We start from the raw sequence: 17663 nt of genomic DNA on the forward strand, positions 1-17663 counted from the left end.
TTAGCCAGTATGTTTATATTTTATATTGACTCATTTCGAACTCAGGGCTTTTCAACCAAGGTTGGAAAGCCCTGAGTTCGATTCCAGTCCATGATGTGTGGAACCTTTATCTGGTGTCTTTCGACTAATGGTGAGTTAGCTGTGTCATACCGAGTTATTGGCAAATAACTCCAGAATAGGTAAATCAGCCCTATGAACCCAGGTCCACGTATCTACAGATAGAGGACTCTCCTGGAGTACGGATTAACCAAGCAATTCCGTAGGATTTTCTGTTTCGAATGCCTACACAGCGAAGTGCGAGTCTACGCGTGAGCGTAAATCAACGAATATATATATATATATATATATATATATATATATTAGGAGAATTCATTTTTACTCGGTAGGAATATTATAAAATAAGTTTAATGACTATTACCGAGAGAAAAGATGGCAAGATATATTTAACAAGATACTACTAGTTTACTAGTTTCGTTACAAGAACATCATCAGGTATCATACTCAAAGAAATATATAAAAAATTACAGAGACTTAAAATTGTATTAACAGAACACTTGTTCTGTTAATACAATTTTAAGTTGGCCTCTGACTATCACTAATTATTAATTAGTGATAGTCACTAATTAACAGAACACTTGTTCTGTTACAATTTTAAGTCTCTGTAATTTTTTATATATTTCTTTGAGTATGATACCTGATGATGTTCTTGTAACGAAACTAGTAAACTAGTAGTATCTTGTTAAATATATCTTGCCATCTTTTCTCTCGGTAATAGTCATTAAACTTATTTTATATATATATATATATATATATATATATATATACACACACACACACATATAAATCAGCTAAACTCTTTTATTCCCATATAGAGCGTAGGCGAGGCCGTTTTAGCCCTATCTAACTTCTGGAGACTTGTTGGGCAGTTCAATCTCACCGTTAGCCAATCAGAGATAACTGGCCCAAGGATATTATTAATTAAGTGCACTCAATGAAGAGACGACTAACAAGTGCCGCCATCTCGTGGTACCTAACACTATCAAAATATATTTAATATCTGAAAATAGTGTGAGTTCTATATATACGAGGGTTGTTTGAAATATTTGGTAAATTTCCATTAGAGAGCAACGCAATTCGTTCCTTTATACCAGTGTCACGTATCATCATTTTTAGAAATCCATTTTTATAAAAGCAAATTTGTAGCCACGTGCGATGCGTATTTGTTGTTTGGCAAACATTTTAAATGACCGTGTTCTTGTTTTTCATAAAAATGGAGTAAAACGAGTTTCGTGAAGTGATAAAACAATTTTATTTGAAGAAGTGGGCCACCGCACAGATCAAAGCCGAGTTAGTTGGAATTCATTGAGACACTTCCCCACTATTAAAGCCTATTTGTTTTTGGAGAAATGAGTTTAAACGTTGTCCTAAGTCAATCGAAGATGAAGCCTGCTCTGGATGACTGATTGAGGTCACTACAAAGGAAATGATTAACAAAATCCATGGTATCGTTATGGAAGATCGCCCATTTAAAATGTGTGAGATTGCTGAAATTGTAGGCATCTCAACTGAATGGGTGTCTAATATCGTACATGAAAAATTGCAAATGAAAAAGATGTGCGCGCGATAGGTGCCACGATTATTGACTGTCGATCGAAACCGCATGCAAAAAGACATTTCAACGCGGTTTTTGGCGATGTTTAATCGCAATTCGTAAGATTTTTTGGGTCGATTCGTGACTGTAGACGAAACTTGAATCCATCACTATTAGGCTGACCATATTTTCTTGAGACAAAAACGGGACGGAAGTTATGTAATATTCTGTATTTATGAAAAAGTAAGACGATAAAACAAGTTTTATTACATAAACATATTGAACATTATTCTTCAGTGACAGAACCCATACAAAAATTTAGGTAGACTTTGAGGATGGGACTGTATTTCACCACGATCGTACCATGAATATTTCTCTGATGAAGTGATCTTACGCAGCAAATTTCGGTCTTTCAACACCTTATCATAAAACTTCTCACACACCATGACACAATTTGTCTTACAACTAACATAGCCCTCATTGTCTCAACACTTAATCTAGATTTTTCCTTTGACCACATACTGTTCACAGTAGAAAATATTCTCTCAACAGGTGCTGTACTTCCTGGACGACAATTAACATAGCCCTCATTGTCTCAACACTTAATCTAGATTTTTCCATTGACCACATACTGTTCACAACAGAAAATATTCTCTCAACAGGTGCTGTACTTCCTGGACGACAAAGAATAAACTGTACAATATTACAAAAGTCTTGGATATCTAGGCGTTTTTCGCTCATTTCAGAAAAAATCTCTGCCCATCTATCAGATACAGGAATATTTTCTTTATTCCATATGTCCAACTGCCTCACAATTATAGATTTTATTAGGGTATTTTTGTTTAATACTTTTTGTTTTATTCAGATCCTCTAGTCGCAGACCAGACTCGAAACCAAGTCTTCCTTCGTGCGGCCAAGCGCCGTGGTATGCAAACGCCACATCCTCCAAGCTACACAGGCTCGTTTTTTTTAAAAAATCAACTAACGCCTTTTTATTCCCACCTACTCCCTGTATGTACGCGAAAAATGCGTTAGTTGATTTTTAAAAAAGATCCTACACAGGCGCTTTCTTTTTATTAAAAAAAAAAGAGCCTGTGTAGCTCAGTTCCTATCGAATAGAATACAGAAGTACCTACAGAAATTAATATCTCCCACATAGACGTGTGCAATTAAGGGAAGAAACATAGCAGACACAATTACTCATTTAAGATCAGTATATGAGTACTACAATCTGACTGACAAACCTTGTGTCCTACTAGGCTTGGATATAGAAAAGGCGTTTGACACCATAAGCCACGTATATATATATTCAAAGTTGTAGAGGAAATGGGATTTGACCCAAAATTTAGGAACTGGTTGCAAACTTTCTACGAGAATGAAGAAAGTCAAGTAATCGTGAACAGGAAGCTATCTGCATCTGAAATGCTCGGTGAGACAAGGAGACCCCCTCTCTATAGCCCTCTTCGTCCTTGCACTAGAACCAGTCACCAGAGCGATCAACTCCAACAAAGAAATCAAGCGAACAAACATTCACGGGGAGAGCCAAGCAAATATATTGGCATATGCTGACGACATCACATTAACTCTAGAGACGGAAACATCCATTGAAGAGTTAATGAAATTACTAAACCCCTTTGCAAGAGCTTCTGCCCTGAAAGTAAACCTAAATAAATCTCATTGCATGCTAATAGGAAAATGGGAAAAGAACCCTGAGATTCCACAACGCATAAGAGCTCAGGAATACTTACTGGTTCTGGGAGTTAAAATAGGCGATCCAGAAACGTATGAAGAACAGTGGAAAGAACTCCACGCAGCTGTTGCGTGAAAATATATACCATGCGCCCAAGACAACTATCTGCAAGAGGAAAAGCGCGAATATGCAACATATATTTATCCTCTCGCATCTGGTACAAAGTGAACAACATCCCGTACCATGGGCAATGGGCAGACAAGATCCACAGGCTGTGCGCCACCTACATCTAGGGCTCCCGGTACAAACCGATGAGGAGAACAACGCTCTTTCACGAATGGTCTAGGTCTACTTAATATCCACTTAAAAACAGTTATCAACAGAGCGAAGACTGCAGAAACAGCAAACACTAAGTCATACCACGGATATGCAATAGCATTCCTACAGAAATGCCTTCCACGCAGAATAATCAGCATAATGCCAGAGATTCACGGAAGAGTTCCCAGAATGTTTACAGAGATGGCGGAGGGATACGTATTTGTAACAGAGCGCATCAACACTGAAACCTTAATAAGTCAAAAAACAAAAGCAACATACTACAAACTAAGCAGAACAACCATTCCCATACCACAACATAGAGAATTAAGAAGAGGACAAATCACACTCAATCCGGTATTAAACAATATCTTCAAGCTCCCAATACATCCAAGGTATAAAACCTACTTCTTTAAAGTACACCATGCCTGCCTACCAACCAAGATGTGGATAGTGGCTAAAGGTATACCCCTTGAAGGGCATGCAACATGTCAGTTTTGCCAGGAACTGGAAACACTATACCACCTAATGTTATATTGTAAGGAAGAAGAAGTAACTTGGAAAGCCGTTAAAAGATGGCTTCCCGAAATCAAAGTAATCAATGAAGAAATGTTATTCTGGCTAAAAGGAAAACATATAAACAGGGTGCAAACAATTGTTCTAATCCTAACGATGCACGCAATTTGGGCTCATAGGTGCGACCAAGCGTATGGAAGAGAAGACAGTCCCGGAATAATATCGAAATTACATCACTACATCCAGGAGGAGATCACCAATTCAGTCCAGTCTAGAAGAATGGACACACTTAACCTCCAACCTTACATCAGACGAACCCTCCAACCAACAACAGAACGACACCTTCATCACTCCTAGTGGAAATGGGGCAAATCGGAAGTAAATTCGGAAGGATACTAACTGTCCACCTCCATCACAGGAAACAATGCCTGAGTCACTTGGAACAAATTTCCTACCGCAGGAAAAAAGAGTGCTCTCCTACTTCATTGCATGTGAATGTTATTTCGTTGTACAGATGTATATATGATTTATCTTGTAGAATATATAGATTGTTAGATATATAATAAGTGTGATATATAATTATATATATGGTATATAAATATAATTAACTGTATATTCTTTAAAAAAACAACTGAATTATACCTTAATTGATGTAATAGAAAGTAATGTGTATGTAACTACCAGTTATGAGATTCCCTGATTATAAGTAAAGGAAGTCAAGGCATTTTAAGAGAACAGTAATGTAACAACTACATTATAACATGATGATATAATATAAAATGAAACTTCGATTGAAATAATGGTATAACAATTGTATATATTGTATATATAATTCATTATGATGTAAATAATTGCAAAAGTTGATAATAAAGTTGTTAAAAAAAAAAAAAAAAAGAGTAGCTCAGTGGAATGGGCGTTAGCGCCCCACACAGGAAGACTTGGTTTCGAGTCTAGTCGATCTCTGGCACGGGCAAGCGAGTTTTTTTACGTGACGAAAAATCCCGGAAACTCGGATTTTTCGTCCCGTAATCTAGAGAAAATCGACCGTAGAACCCATATTATTTCAGACATTAAATACGACTGTTAGTGTTAGGGACCACGAGATGGCGGCACCTGTAGAGCCGTCACACTTCACTGCGTGCGCTTAATTAGTGATAGCCTTGTGCCCAGAGCCTTTTCATTATCCTTTTGTTTCTGGCTAAGTAGATGTTGGTTAATGTGGCTTCTGCCTCTATGAGCAACAGAAAAATGGACATTCCAATTTGCCATATCACTTTTGTTCCATCAATACACACCTTGTCCAGTTTCATAAATTTGAATTCTTTTAGGAGATCGTCATTAAAACTACAGTTTCACCTCTTTGAAATTGCAAGGATCGAGTTAAAGCTTTAAAAAATAACACTTAAAACTTTAAAATCAAAAAAACCAGCTAACGCCTTTTTATTCCCGTATACAGGGAGTAGGCGAGGCCATTTAGTCCTATCTAACTTTTGGAGACTGAGTGGGCAGTTCAATCTCCACTGGTACCAATCAGAGATAGATGGCCCAAGGCTATCACCAATTAAGCGGTACTCAGTGAAGAGAGAGGGCTCAAATGTGCTGCCATCTCGTGGTCTCTAACCCTAACACAATATATTTAATGTCTGAAATAATGTGGGTTCTACGGTCGATTTTCTTGAGTTTACAGGACGAAAAACCCGAGTTTCCGGGAGGAAAAACCTGCTTGCCCGTGCCAGAGATCGACTAACTCGGGAACCGGTCGAAAAAAGGCTTAGAAAAATTTCCTCTAGTCGCCGACTAGACTGTGGCGTTTGCCAAGCGCCGTGGTTGGCAAACGCCACATCCACTGAGCTACACAGGCTCCTTTAAAATAATTTCATATTTAAAAAATATGAAATTTAAATCACGAGTATTGAATAATAAAGCTGCCGGTTAGCATACAGGCAACGGTCTGAAACGCGCAACTGTTGCCGACATACGTTTTTTATTTTTCTCTGAATAAATCACTGCAGATATCGATATTTAGTTACTAACAATGCGCCTCCACAGTTATACAAATTACTGGTATCCCTGATATTGATATAGGATTATAGGTTATGAAGAATAATTTATGATTGAATATGTCATTATTAAAGGATATTAAAAGATTTTTATAGTTTTTATTAAAAACGGGACAAAATTGACATTTTATTAAAACGACGGGACGGCCGGAAAATATTGAAAAGATGGTACGTACAGTCAGCCTAACCACTACACACTTGCGTCCAAGCAGCAGTCAAAACAGTGGACAATGCCCAGTGAATGAGCACCAAAAAAAGTGAAGATCATTTTGTCAGCTGGGAAAGTGATGGCCACTGTTTTTTTGGGGGGGATTCTCAAGGAATTATCATGATAGACTATTTGGAAAAGGGTAAGACAATAAGAGGAGTCTATTATGCATCCTTGCTGGACCGTTTAAAAAAAGAACTAAAGAAAAAACAGCCAAGATTGGTGCACAAAAAAGTGCTCTTTCATCAAGACAATGCACCGTCCACACATCGGCCATTGCAATGGCAAAATTGCATGGATTGCGGTAGGAATTGGTTTCACAGCCATCATATTGCCATTGCAAAGGCCGATGTGTGGACGGTGCATTGTCTTGATGAAAGAGCACTTTTTTGTGCACCAATCTTGGCTGTTTTTTCTTTAGTTCTTCTTTTAAACGGTCCAGCAAGGATGCATAATAGACTCCTCTTATTGGAGGAGTCTATTATGGATGGATGGAGGAACCATCCATCATATTCTCCAGACTTGTCGCCATGTGACTACTTCTTATTTCTAACTTAAAAATTTGGCTCGGTGGGAAAAAATTATCTTCAAACGAGGATATCATCAAGGCTGCCAATGACTATTTTGCACAATTTGATAAATCCTACTTCATAGATGAGACGAAAAAATTGGAATCTTGCTGGACCAAATGTGTTGACCTCGATTGAGACTATGTTGAGAAATAAAGGTGATTTTTTCAAAATAATATGTAAAATCAATAAAACAAAATCATCTATAGCCTCATGTCCCCTAATAGGGAGTAGGCAAAGCCTCTATACCCTATCTAGCTTTTGGAGACTGAGTGGGCAATTCAAACTCCACCAGTAGCCAATCAGAGATAGCTGGTCCATGTCTATCACTAATTATAGGCAGTTACTGATGAAGAGACCAACAAACAAGTGCTGCCATCTCTTAGTGTCAAACCCTAACAGGATACGTTATTGTCTGAATAATGTGGGTACTACGATCGATTTTCTCGAGTTTATGGGACAAAATTCACCCGAGTTTCTGGGAGGAAAAACCCATTTGCCTGTGCCAGAGATCGACTAACTCCGGAACCGGTCGAAGATAGGCTTAGAAAAAGTTCCTTAGTCGGCGACTAGACTTGAACCTAGGTCTAACGTCGAGCGGCCAAGCGCCGCTTCCACTGAGCTACACAGGCCTTTGATTAACTTATTTTTTACCAAACTTTTCAAACAACCCTAGTATATACTCATTTAAATTTATGTATAAAGGATCTGCTTGCACTGACCTCAAACCCTATTTATTGTTTTGTGATGCTAGCAGTCTACTCTGAACCTATTCATAAACTACACTGCTTAGAAAGAATCAAGGGACACCACTATATGCAAGATGTAATGTGCCATTTAACTTATTTCTCAATGTCAGTCATGAAGTCATCCTGTAGTATCTATGTATCACTTTTCTTTATTATCGATTTCCTTAACTTAGCATCATCAACAAACTCTTGGATGTTTTCTCTTCAAACCATCTCCAATATGATTGACATACAAATTACACAGCGTGGACCAAGCACAAATCACATTTTCTTTGATTTTACACCAGCTTCACCTTTTTTCTTGGAAATTTGTTATTTATCTTGTCAAATGGTTTTGCAAAGTTCAACGGCATCCTAGTGTAATTATTTCCTGTATGGACCTCCATTTTCACTTTATTATAAGGCAAGACAGTCCTTTCGCAAAGTCGTACTATCTACACAACCTGAATTCTGGCCTCTCATTAACTTTTCCAAAACCTTAGCCACAACTCCTAAGATACTGACATTGATTATTCCTGCCTCTGTTTCGGATGCCTTAGGTGATGAAGGTATGTTATTCTCATAGTCAAACGAGGTGAGAATTCTCTTGTACATTTTCCTAATAAGTAGGTGGATATCCCATCTAAGCTTATGGTTATGGCATCTGTTTTTGCCATTACGCAATTATTATTATTATTATTATTATTATTATTATTATTATTATTATTATTATTATTATACAAACACCTCCTGGAGTCAAGACTCTTCAAGGGGAGGCATGCATTGTAACAGAGATAATGTTTATCATACCTCATCTTAAATTGGTTCAATGTTTTCGCACTCACCATCTCATTTGGCAATAAATTCCACTCATCAACCACTTTCTATGCAAAAAAAAAGTCATGCCGCACTCTCTTACGCACCACACCTTGATACAATTTACAAGAATGACCTCTTGTCTCTATCCCCTCTATCCCCTCACTTTTGCTGAAGCAAAAATGAGAGCTTCCGCTGTACCTCTTGTTCTAAAACTTGGACTTTAGTTTATTTTGTTATACGAACGACACGTAAACGTGTTAAATTGTCTATCACATGAACTTAACATGGACGTTAGATATATTGTAAATAATATACAGTTTAAATAATTTTCTTTAATTTTTCGTTTTTGTTTTTGTTGCAAGCCACAGACACATGGGAAATTATCCGTCATAACAAAATGTCTGAACTTGGATGTTAGGTGTATTGCACAGTACTGAAAATAAGAATAACCGTCTATTGCTTGAAATCCCCGATTAAAAAAAAAAAGTTCAGATTGTGAAATACTTGCCGAATTTCAATAAAATCCTTACGGATATCTTAGAAGAATAACGTGAACAGCAAGGAAAATACAATTGGGAAGAAGAAATACCAACTTACAGAAGCGCTACGTATTTTGAATAACAACTACGAAAGATACTAGTTCATCGTACAGCAATAATATCAAGATATTTTGTAATTATTAGATTGTTTATTTACTTTATGCTGGTTGTTATAGCACTCGTGTTGGCGCAAGGTATATCAGTGATTTTGACATAAGCTGTTCTGTTAGTAACTATCCTCTTCGTGTTACCCGGATTTATCGCCATAGATAACAAATTCTGACAAATTACCCTGATCTTGCTTGCGGTACCGAACGGGTTTTTACGTGTGCTTTTTTATTTTGTGATGTAATTATCAGATTAAAAAAATAATTTCTTCGAAAAAATATGGCCTCCCACGTTGATGATATTGAATACAACCCGTTTTATAAATTCTTGCAGGTAAGGATTATTTTAATTTTTAATGGTTTAATTGAATTCTTGACATGAATACTTTGGATGTTCTCATTTGACTTTTTTATTGCAAAAATTTTCAGGTTTACTTGGCATAAGATAAATATAGCTGACTGTTCACGATTTCCAGTTAATTCACAATTCTCGGAAATTCCCTTTGGATGTTAGTGAAACAGAAACTCATTGTTTCTGATTTCTTAACACATTTGAGTACTTGGTTAGTGCTTAGGATTGAGTAGATGCATTGGGATTGCTGAGTTATATTTAAAATAAATTAAATTGGTATGAATTGAAATCTTCAAATTTCCAGGGGAATTAAAAACCACCACGCTTTGTAATTAAATTCAAAATTGCATATGTTAATCTCGGCCCTTCACATTATGCAGATGATGTTATACTCCCTAAATAAATCCGGTGTAAGTCGCATGATTTTTTAACTAAATGAAATACCTTCTGTAATAAATTTGGTGTGAAAATCAACAATGAAAAAAGCCAAAGACATTGAAGATAGGCAGAAGCCTGTAAAACATCAATTGCATTCTGAATGGGGAACCTATGGAACAAGCAAGGCATTCTAGCTGTTTAGCACAGTTTTTAGTGAAGATGGCAAATTACTGTTATTAAGAGTAATCACAGGAGACCCAGCCTATCCACACAAAATCTATTGTATCTCTCCTTGAACTCACTGACAGATGAAACACTCACAACTGAGTCAGGCAATGCATTCCACTTGTTCACCACTCTCCATTCAAAAAAATCTAGTCCTCACACCATTGTTAACCATACCCTTACTTAATTTCCAGGATTGACCTCTTGTTCTTTCATCATTAGCCAACTGCAAAAATATTTCCTCTGCATCAATACTATAAAACCCTTTTAGTAACTGTCATATTCCCTCCTCTCTGCCTATCAGCCAACTTCTGCAACCCACAAATTCCCAATCTGTTAATGTAAGGAGCATTCCTCAGACCACTCACTGACTTGATCACTGACTTCTGAATCTTTTAGTACTACTATCTCATCTCCATGGAATCCAGGCAGCAAACCTGGGCACAGTAATCTAGATGTGGATGTATCAGCATCTTATAAAGAGGAATAATAACTTATTTATCTCTGCATGTTAGTGTGTTCTTCAATAACCAAGTAATCCACTGAGCTATCTTAGACACCTTAGCAATATTCCTCTGAACTTCAACTCTCTATCCACCAACACTCCCAAGTCACTAATCTCATCAATTTCCTGGGTAGAGTTGCATTAAAGTGGTACACAATTTGTAATCTTTTAATCCCAAAATCCATAACTTTCACTTTTTCATATTTAACTGACATTCATAATCTTTTGCCCCCTCTGCCAGCTTATTTAAATCATCCTGCAAGCTCTTCACATCAGCTTGATTAATGATTATGTTATCCTACTTTGCATCATCAGCCAAAACTGAAAATCTCTCTTCATATCATTTCCTTTATCATTTATGTACAAATTAAACAAAACTGGTTCAAGCACAGAAGAACCTTGTAGCACACTACTGGTTGCTTGCTTCATCCTGTGCTCTGCTTCTCTGTAAACTACTTTTTGGTATCTATCTATTAGCCACCCTCAGATCCACATCACCCGTTTAATGTCCATCCTCATTTGTTCCAGTTTGTGTAACAGTATTCCATGGGGTATCCTATCAGACACCTTAGCAATAATTAATTATTATTATTATTATTATTATTCAGGCCTCCATGGAGTCAAAAGACTCATCGTGGGAGGTCCTTTCTAAGAAACACAAGTCTATCAAGACTCATCGAGAGAGGTCCCTCCTAGGAAACACAAGTCTATCATACCACTCCTTAAATGCATTAACCATTCTCGCTCTCACCATCCATCAGGCAATGCATTCCATTGTTCAACCACCCTCCTTGCAAAGAAATCACTCCTCACCTGCTTGCTCACAGTTTCCTTTTGTAACTTCCAGGGATGGCCCCTTGTCATCACTCCTTCCCGCTGTTCAACCAAGCAAAAGAACTTCTCAGTGTCAACCGTGTAACCACCTCTCAACAGTTTAAAAGTCTCAATCATATCACCTCTCCTTCTTCTATCCACCAAACTCTGCCATCCACACTCCCTCAGCCGATCCTCATAACTAACAATGTACAGTCCTGAAACCATCTTTGCTATCCACCTTTGTACCCTTTCCACAGTTAATTTATCCCCTAAAGTTAATAAATTATTAAGGCAAGACCAACCTTTAGCAATATTTGAAAATGAAATTTAATAAAATAATTTTTTTTCCCGAATTAAATTTGGAAATAAACACAGAAGTTAACTTTCAAACATATTAGCAAAGCTAGTATGTTTGGAAATTATCTGAATAAATTTTTTATGGAATGAGCGAGAAATTAGTTAAAACACTAAACTCGCTGTATACAAGCAAGGGTTGAAAACAATTTTAACTAATGGACCTGAGAGCTGTGTTAGAAATAACACTTAATCAAAGACTCGAGATCATACATATGGGTGTTCTGAGAGAGATTAAGCATTAATGGACGATATCATTGGCAGAGACATATTAAAAACAAGGATATTAGAAAGGAGCTTGGCATTTTTTAGTACACATGTGTTCACACACATGAATGCAGAGTAATCTTAGATTGCGAGAGGAAAGGTGAGCTAAACAAATGTTTTTTTTGCTAAGATGTCAGGAAAAAGACTCACAGGAAAACTAAGAACCAGGTAGATTGATACAGTAAGTGCCATAGAAGACCATAATATAAGATTTTACAGTATTGAAGTCTTGACAGATAACTGAATTAATTTGAAAGAATATTGTCATAGGGAAGTAAGTAATGATGCAAACTGTTCACGCAGTGCTGTTGTAACATCTAGTACACTTCAGCAATTTTATGTGCACATGCCTCCTAATGCGATTGAAAGAATGATGCATGAGTTCTGTAATAAATTTGTATGAAAATCTACAATAAAAATAGCCAAAGACAATTGGAAAAAGGCAGGACCCTTGAAAACATCAACTGCAATCTGAATAGAGAATCTGTAAACCAGTAGAACATTTTAGCTATTTAGCACAATTTTTTGTTAAGATAGAAAATTAAGTATGGCAATGGACAACAGAATTAGCAAAGCTGGTATATTTGTGAATATACAGCATTGGGCAAATGTTGGTAATGTTATTTGTGAGAGTCAGCATGGATTTGTGAAGGGGCACTCTTGTTTTAGTAATATGCTAGCCTTTTATGATAAAGTTCCAAGCAGTAGATGAATGAAAGGTATATACTGCCATTTTCTTGGATTTAGTGAAGGCATTTGACAGGGTGCCACATGATAAGCTGATATTTAAGTTGCAGCACATGGGTTTGGGTGTCAGGTCGATCAACTGTCTGATGGGTATCAGAGAGTTGTGTATGGTGTGGGCAGTTTCAGAGAGGCAGAGGGTTACAAGTGGGAATCGCAAAGGGCTCAGTACTAGGACCTATATTGTTTAACCTTTATATCAATGACATTGTCAGTGATTGCAGGGGGATATTCAGTTGTTTGCAGATGATGTGAAGCTGGGAACGTTTTTAGTAATAGTGCAGATATGGCAGCCCTGCAAGAGGATTTGAATAAACTTGACAGATGGGCAAATAAATGGGAGTATTGGTTTAATGCAGCAAAATGTAAAGTCTTGAAGTTTGGGATACATCAATGGGAGGCTGCATACTCGATTGGAGGAGCTGTACTTAGAAAGTAGGGAAGACGAGATCTGGGGATGATGATTGATAGAAACCTGAAATTCAGTGAACATATTGCAATGGTGGTGAAGGTATCCCAGAGGATTGCTGCAATACGCAGAAGGATGCTGACCTGCAGAGATAAAATAGTAATCGTTCCATTGTATAAGATCCTGATCAGACCACACTTAGACTACTGTTCTCAAATTTGGTTTCTAGGATTTGAAGGGGATAAATTAACTGTGGAAAAGGGTACAGAGGCAGATAACAAAGATAGTTTCCAGACTATACAATGTTAGTTATGAGGATCGGCTGAGGAAACGTGGACTGCAGAGTTTGGTAGATAAAAGGAGAGGTGATATGATTGAGACTTTTAAACTGTTGAGAGGTAGTTACAGGGTTGAGACTGGGGAGTTCTTTCACTTGGTGGAACAGTGGGAAGGAGCGATGACAAGGGGCCATCCCTGGAAGTTATGAAACGAAGCTGTGAGCAAGAGGGTGAGGAGTGATGTCTTTGCATGGAGGGTGGTTGAACTGTAATAAATTTAGTTTAATCCTTTATCCAAGGGTATGCAAACAAAGTTTGCGCCTGAAGTATCTTCAGGACTGAGGCAACTCACATTAAAGGTGGACCAAGCTCTCATCACTCCTTGTCTCAGTATCTTCCATTATGCAAAGCATATCTCCTTGCAGACATGTATAATGCTATGCATTAAGGGAAGGGCCACTACCCAGACCGGTTTCAACCTTTATTGAAGTCTCGTTAGTGGGAGCCATAGCTAGACATGGTGATACTAAGGCAGAAGCAATGGAGTGGTCACATTTACTTATACAAGTTGTCAAAAGGTGTACCACCTTATTATTAGATTACTCTGGATTTCGAGAAAGATGTTGGAACTTTATTTTCCACTTGGTTAGACTGAAATAAATTTAGTTTAGTCATTTATCCAAGTGAACTGTCGAATGCATTGAATGATAAAGTGGTGAGAGAAAGAACAATCAATGAGTTCAAGGAATGGTATCATAGACTGTGTTTCCTAGGAAGAGTAAACATATGTTGCACCATTGTAAATGTCTTTTTATCTATACTTTCTATATTATCTATATCTTTATATGCCGTTATTCTAATTTAGTTGTGCGTGCTTTCTCTCTCTGAATCTTTCTTGCTTATATTATTATGTTCTATGTTTATCTACCCTTTGCACTACGAATCTTATGCCTGAGATACTAGAAAATTTATTTAATTTAGACTGCGCCACTAATATCATTTAATTAGCATAAAACTCGATAATACGGTCCGCAGATTTCTCTCTCTTACACAAATTCCTTCAATAAAACTTTACACAAACAGTCGTGGTCTTTTTTTTTTTTTACTTAACTTTACGCTTTGGCTATATCACTTAGTTTCCTGCTCACAAGTCCTATTTATTTAGGAACAGTGCAGTTGTAAAAATAAACAAACAGGCAGCACTCTTTTAACAAAAAGAACAAAACAATTTATTTGCATTACTATGAAATATACATGAATTTAGACATTAGGGAGATTACTTTCTCTATTCATTTATAAAATTTTTAGCATAAATTATAACCTACTTACTTTAACACTAATTAACTTCTTCAACTCACAATCTTATTTACTCTCCACTTACAAATTCAAATTATTAAACTCCTAGTTTACTTGCAAAGAGGTTAGCTAACTCTCTGTTAAGTTATTTTTACAAAATTTATTTCAACTTTCAATATGCCAATCGATTCTCTTAATGACAATTCTTACTACTATTGAACAATCTCTTAAAAGTCCATCTACAACCTACTATGAGAGGGAATATACAAAAGGTTTTAACTTACAAAAGACTCTGCATCGCACATTCAGTCAAAAGTCTTTCACTACAGTCTTATGGCATTTCTTTCATCTCATATCTTGAGCTTCCTCAGGAATGTCTGGCTTCAGTAATATATATCAACAGGAAAATAGTGGGCTGTGAACTACGACCGGCAAAAGGTTGTTCTCCCATGGCGAAAAAGAAATTCTTCTGAGGGAAGTTGATTCGGGTAATTTACATCGCCTTTTCTCCTCTGCTTTGGCTCACCGAAAATGCCTGGACGACTGCCATGTCAAGTAGCTTGAATTCCCATCTCTAAGAAACTGTAATTGCCGCCATTTGACTCTCTTATGGACTCCCGAATCTGTTCCCTCTCTCTGGCAATGACGGGATGCCCTTCCTTCTTCGGCAATGTCTGGAAGCCCTCTCTCTGGCCTAGAAATTTTTCTCTGGCAATTGGAACTTCTCCTTTCTGCAATTTGAAGCCCTGCCTGCGACTTAGAAGCTCTGTCTCTGCAACTGCTGTAAACGGGAAGCTCTCTCTCTCTCTCTGGCAATGTCTGGAACTGGGCAGCTCTTTTTCTCTGGCGACTTTTGGATCTGGGCATCCCCTATGCTTGGCTCTGTCCCTTTTTATTATTCTTCTCTGAGACCTCGCACGAAGTTTGTAACCCGAAGAATTCGGCATGATTCTTTCATCATAAGTTTCAAGTTCGGCCTGCTTTCTGTTCTCCTCCGCTTTCTTTTGATTGTAAGTTGCCGGCCATCGGAAAGTTGTTTGAACCTTTCTGACTGATTTCGGAGGTGTTTACGTGCAGAGCTTGTATGCCTTTCACATACACACAAAGTTTATAAACAACCTTTCTTATGCCGCCATGTAGATCTATTACATACAGCTACGGTGGAAACATTGCTTTGTTTTTAACACTTAAAACATTTTTATTAAAGGAGTATATACAGTTAACTTCCAAAGGGTTATTTACAAAAATATCAAGTAAAATATATACAGGGACAAACAAGTTATTTTTACAACATTCTCATGGGACTTGACCTAAGTAAAAAATCGATGTAATGTGCTTTGGAATATTTAAGCTACAACCGAGTTTTTACAGAAGGACCTCCTACGATTAGTCTTTTGACTCCATGGAGGCCTGAATAATAATAATAATAGTATTTGGAAGTGAAATGAATAAATTTGTGTTGAATAAGAAAAAAATTTGTCAAAGTATGGCGAAGATGGATATGAGAAGTAGATTTTTTTATATGGAGAACGGTGAGAAATATTACTGGAATATGTTAATGCAGGAAGATTTTATGATTCAGTATGATAAATATGTTGTTGATTTATGAACCTCCTATGATGAATCTGTTTGACTCCATGTTGGGTGATGATAATAATATTATTATTATTATTTAACTTCATTTTTGGACATAGTAAGATATATTGTTAGTTAATAGTGAGGATTAAATTAAATCTGTCATGGTGTAAGACTAGCAGAACACAAAGATGATTTTATTATTATTATTATTTTTTTTTGCCAGTCTGATGGTAGGCTAGGTCGACTGAAGGATAGATAACCTAGTTCTTGGTTTTATAGATCAAATATAATATCTCAAGTTATTTTCCTTCTGGTTTCTAACAAGCAGGATGAATAGTGGTCTCACAACATTTGAGATGTACTATTTCACTTGTACTTTCAACAGTCATCCATGACACAATGCAGTTCAAATCTGTAGGTTGGAAAGTTGAGATGCTATTTTGTTAGCTCTAAGAAAAAATTCCTATACAAATTTTTCTTAGAAGGAGAAAAACACTTCATAAACATTCCACAACTATTTCTTGTAGTCATTATTTTTATAAGGTCAAAGCCGTATAACTGAGAGTAGACCTCATAGCCTTTGAAGGAATGAGGAGACCCGACCAGGGATTCTGACCTAATGCCCAATCCTCACCTTCTCGTGGTGTACCCTGTTAGGTATCTACCTGGATACTGAACGAACAAGGATGTGCTGGCAATTTGAGATTTAGCCAACCATATTGTATCCTTATTGGTTAAACCACAATATTAAATGATGGTCCGGTTAAACAAGGCCCCTGTTGTTTTCGCCGGGGAACCAGGGCAAATAGCAAAAAGCCAGGTACTGGAACAAATCCTAAACCCCTCCCAACCCCAACAACTCAATATCATCAGAGTTCAAGATATGTACTATCAACATAAGAAGCCTGAATGGCAAAGAAATGGAGCTAGCTGAGGAATTGGATAAGTGCCAGATCGATATAATAGGGGTCACTGAAACAAAAAAGGCAAAAAATGGCGAGATCTTTCTGAGCAATAAATACAAAATGTTATATTCAGGCAAGGAAAAGAAGGAGTAGCCATAGTATTCAACACAAAATACGAGGCTAACCTTCTTGAATGGAAGGCAATTTCAAGTAGAGTGATGTGGGCAAATATCAGAATGGGGAACTGGACAATGAGACTTATTTGTGCCTATGGTCCCACAGAAGGTTCTGCTAAGGTAGAAGTGGAGGAATTTTTTGAGGCTTTAGAGAAAGCAACTTACACAATGAAAAATAAAAAGTTGGTCCTTGTTGGGGATCTAAATAGCAGAGTAGAAAATGATTGTCAGACATACA

The 17663-nt window shown here is 37.1% G+C and overlaps 1 protein-coding gene across 2 annotated transcripts in view; it reads left to right on the forward strand.

Annotated features, from left to right (window-relative positions):
- The first annotated feature begins 8722 nt into the window (after positions 1-8722).
- Positions 8723-17663, forward strand: part of LOC150107094 (ankyrin repeat domain-containing protein 27-like) — a 515355-nt gene continuing 506414 nt past the window's right edge. Inside the window, exon 1 of one of the 2 annotated variants that reach the window (XM_090390995.1) lies at positions 8723-9476. In XM_090390995.1, coding sequence (XP_090247121.1) covers positions 9423-9476 — 54 coding nt within the window. In that variant the 5' untranslated portion in view covers positions 8723-9422. The remainder of the gene's footprint in view (positions 9477-17663) is intronic. The other variant, XM_090390996.1, reaches the window with a different exon arrangement.

The sequence above is a fragment of the Typopeltis vanoorti genome, chromosome 4 (assembly GCF_054136105.1).
Source record: "Typopeltis vanoorti isolate ZY-2024b chromosome 4, IOZ_Tvanoo_1.0, whole genome shotgun sequence".
Taxonomy (NCBI): domain Eukaryota; kingdom Metazoa; phylum Arthropoda; class Arachnida; order Uropygi; family Thelyphonidae; genus Typopeltis; species Typopeltis vanoorti.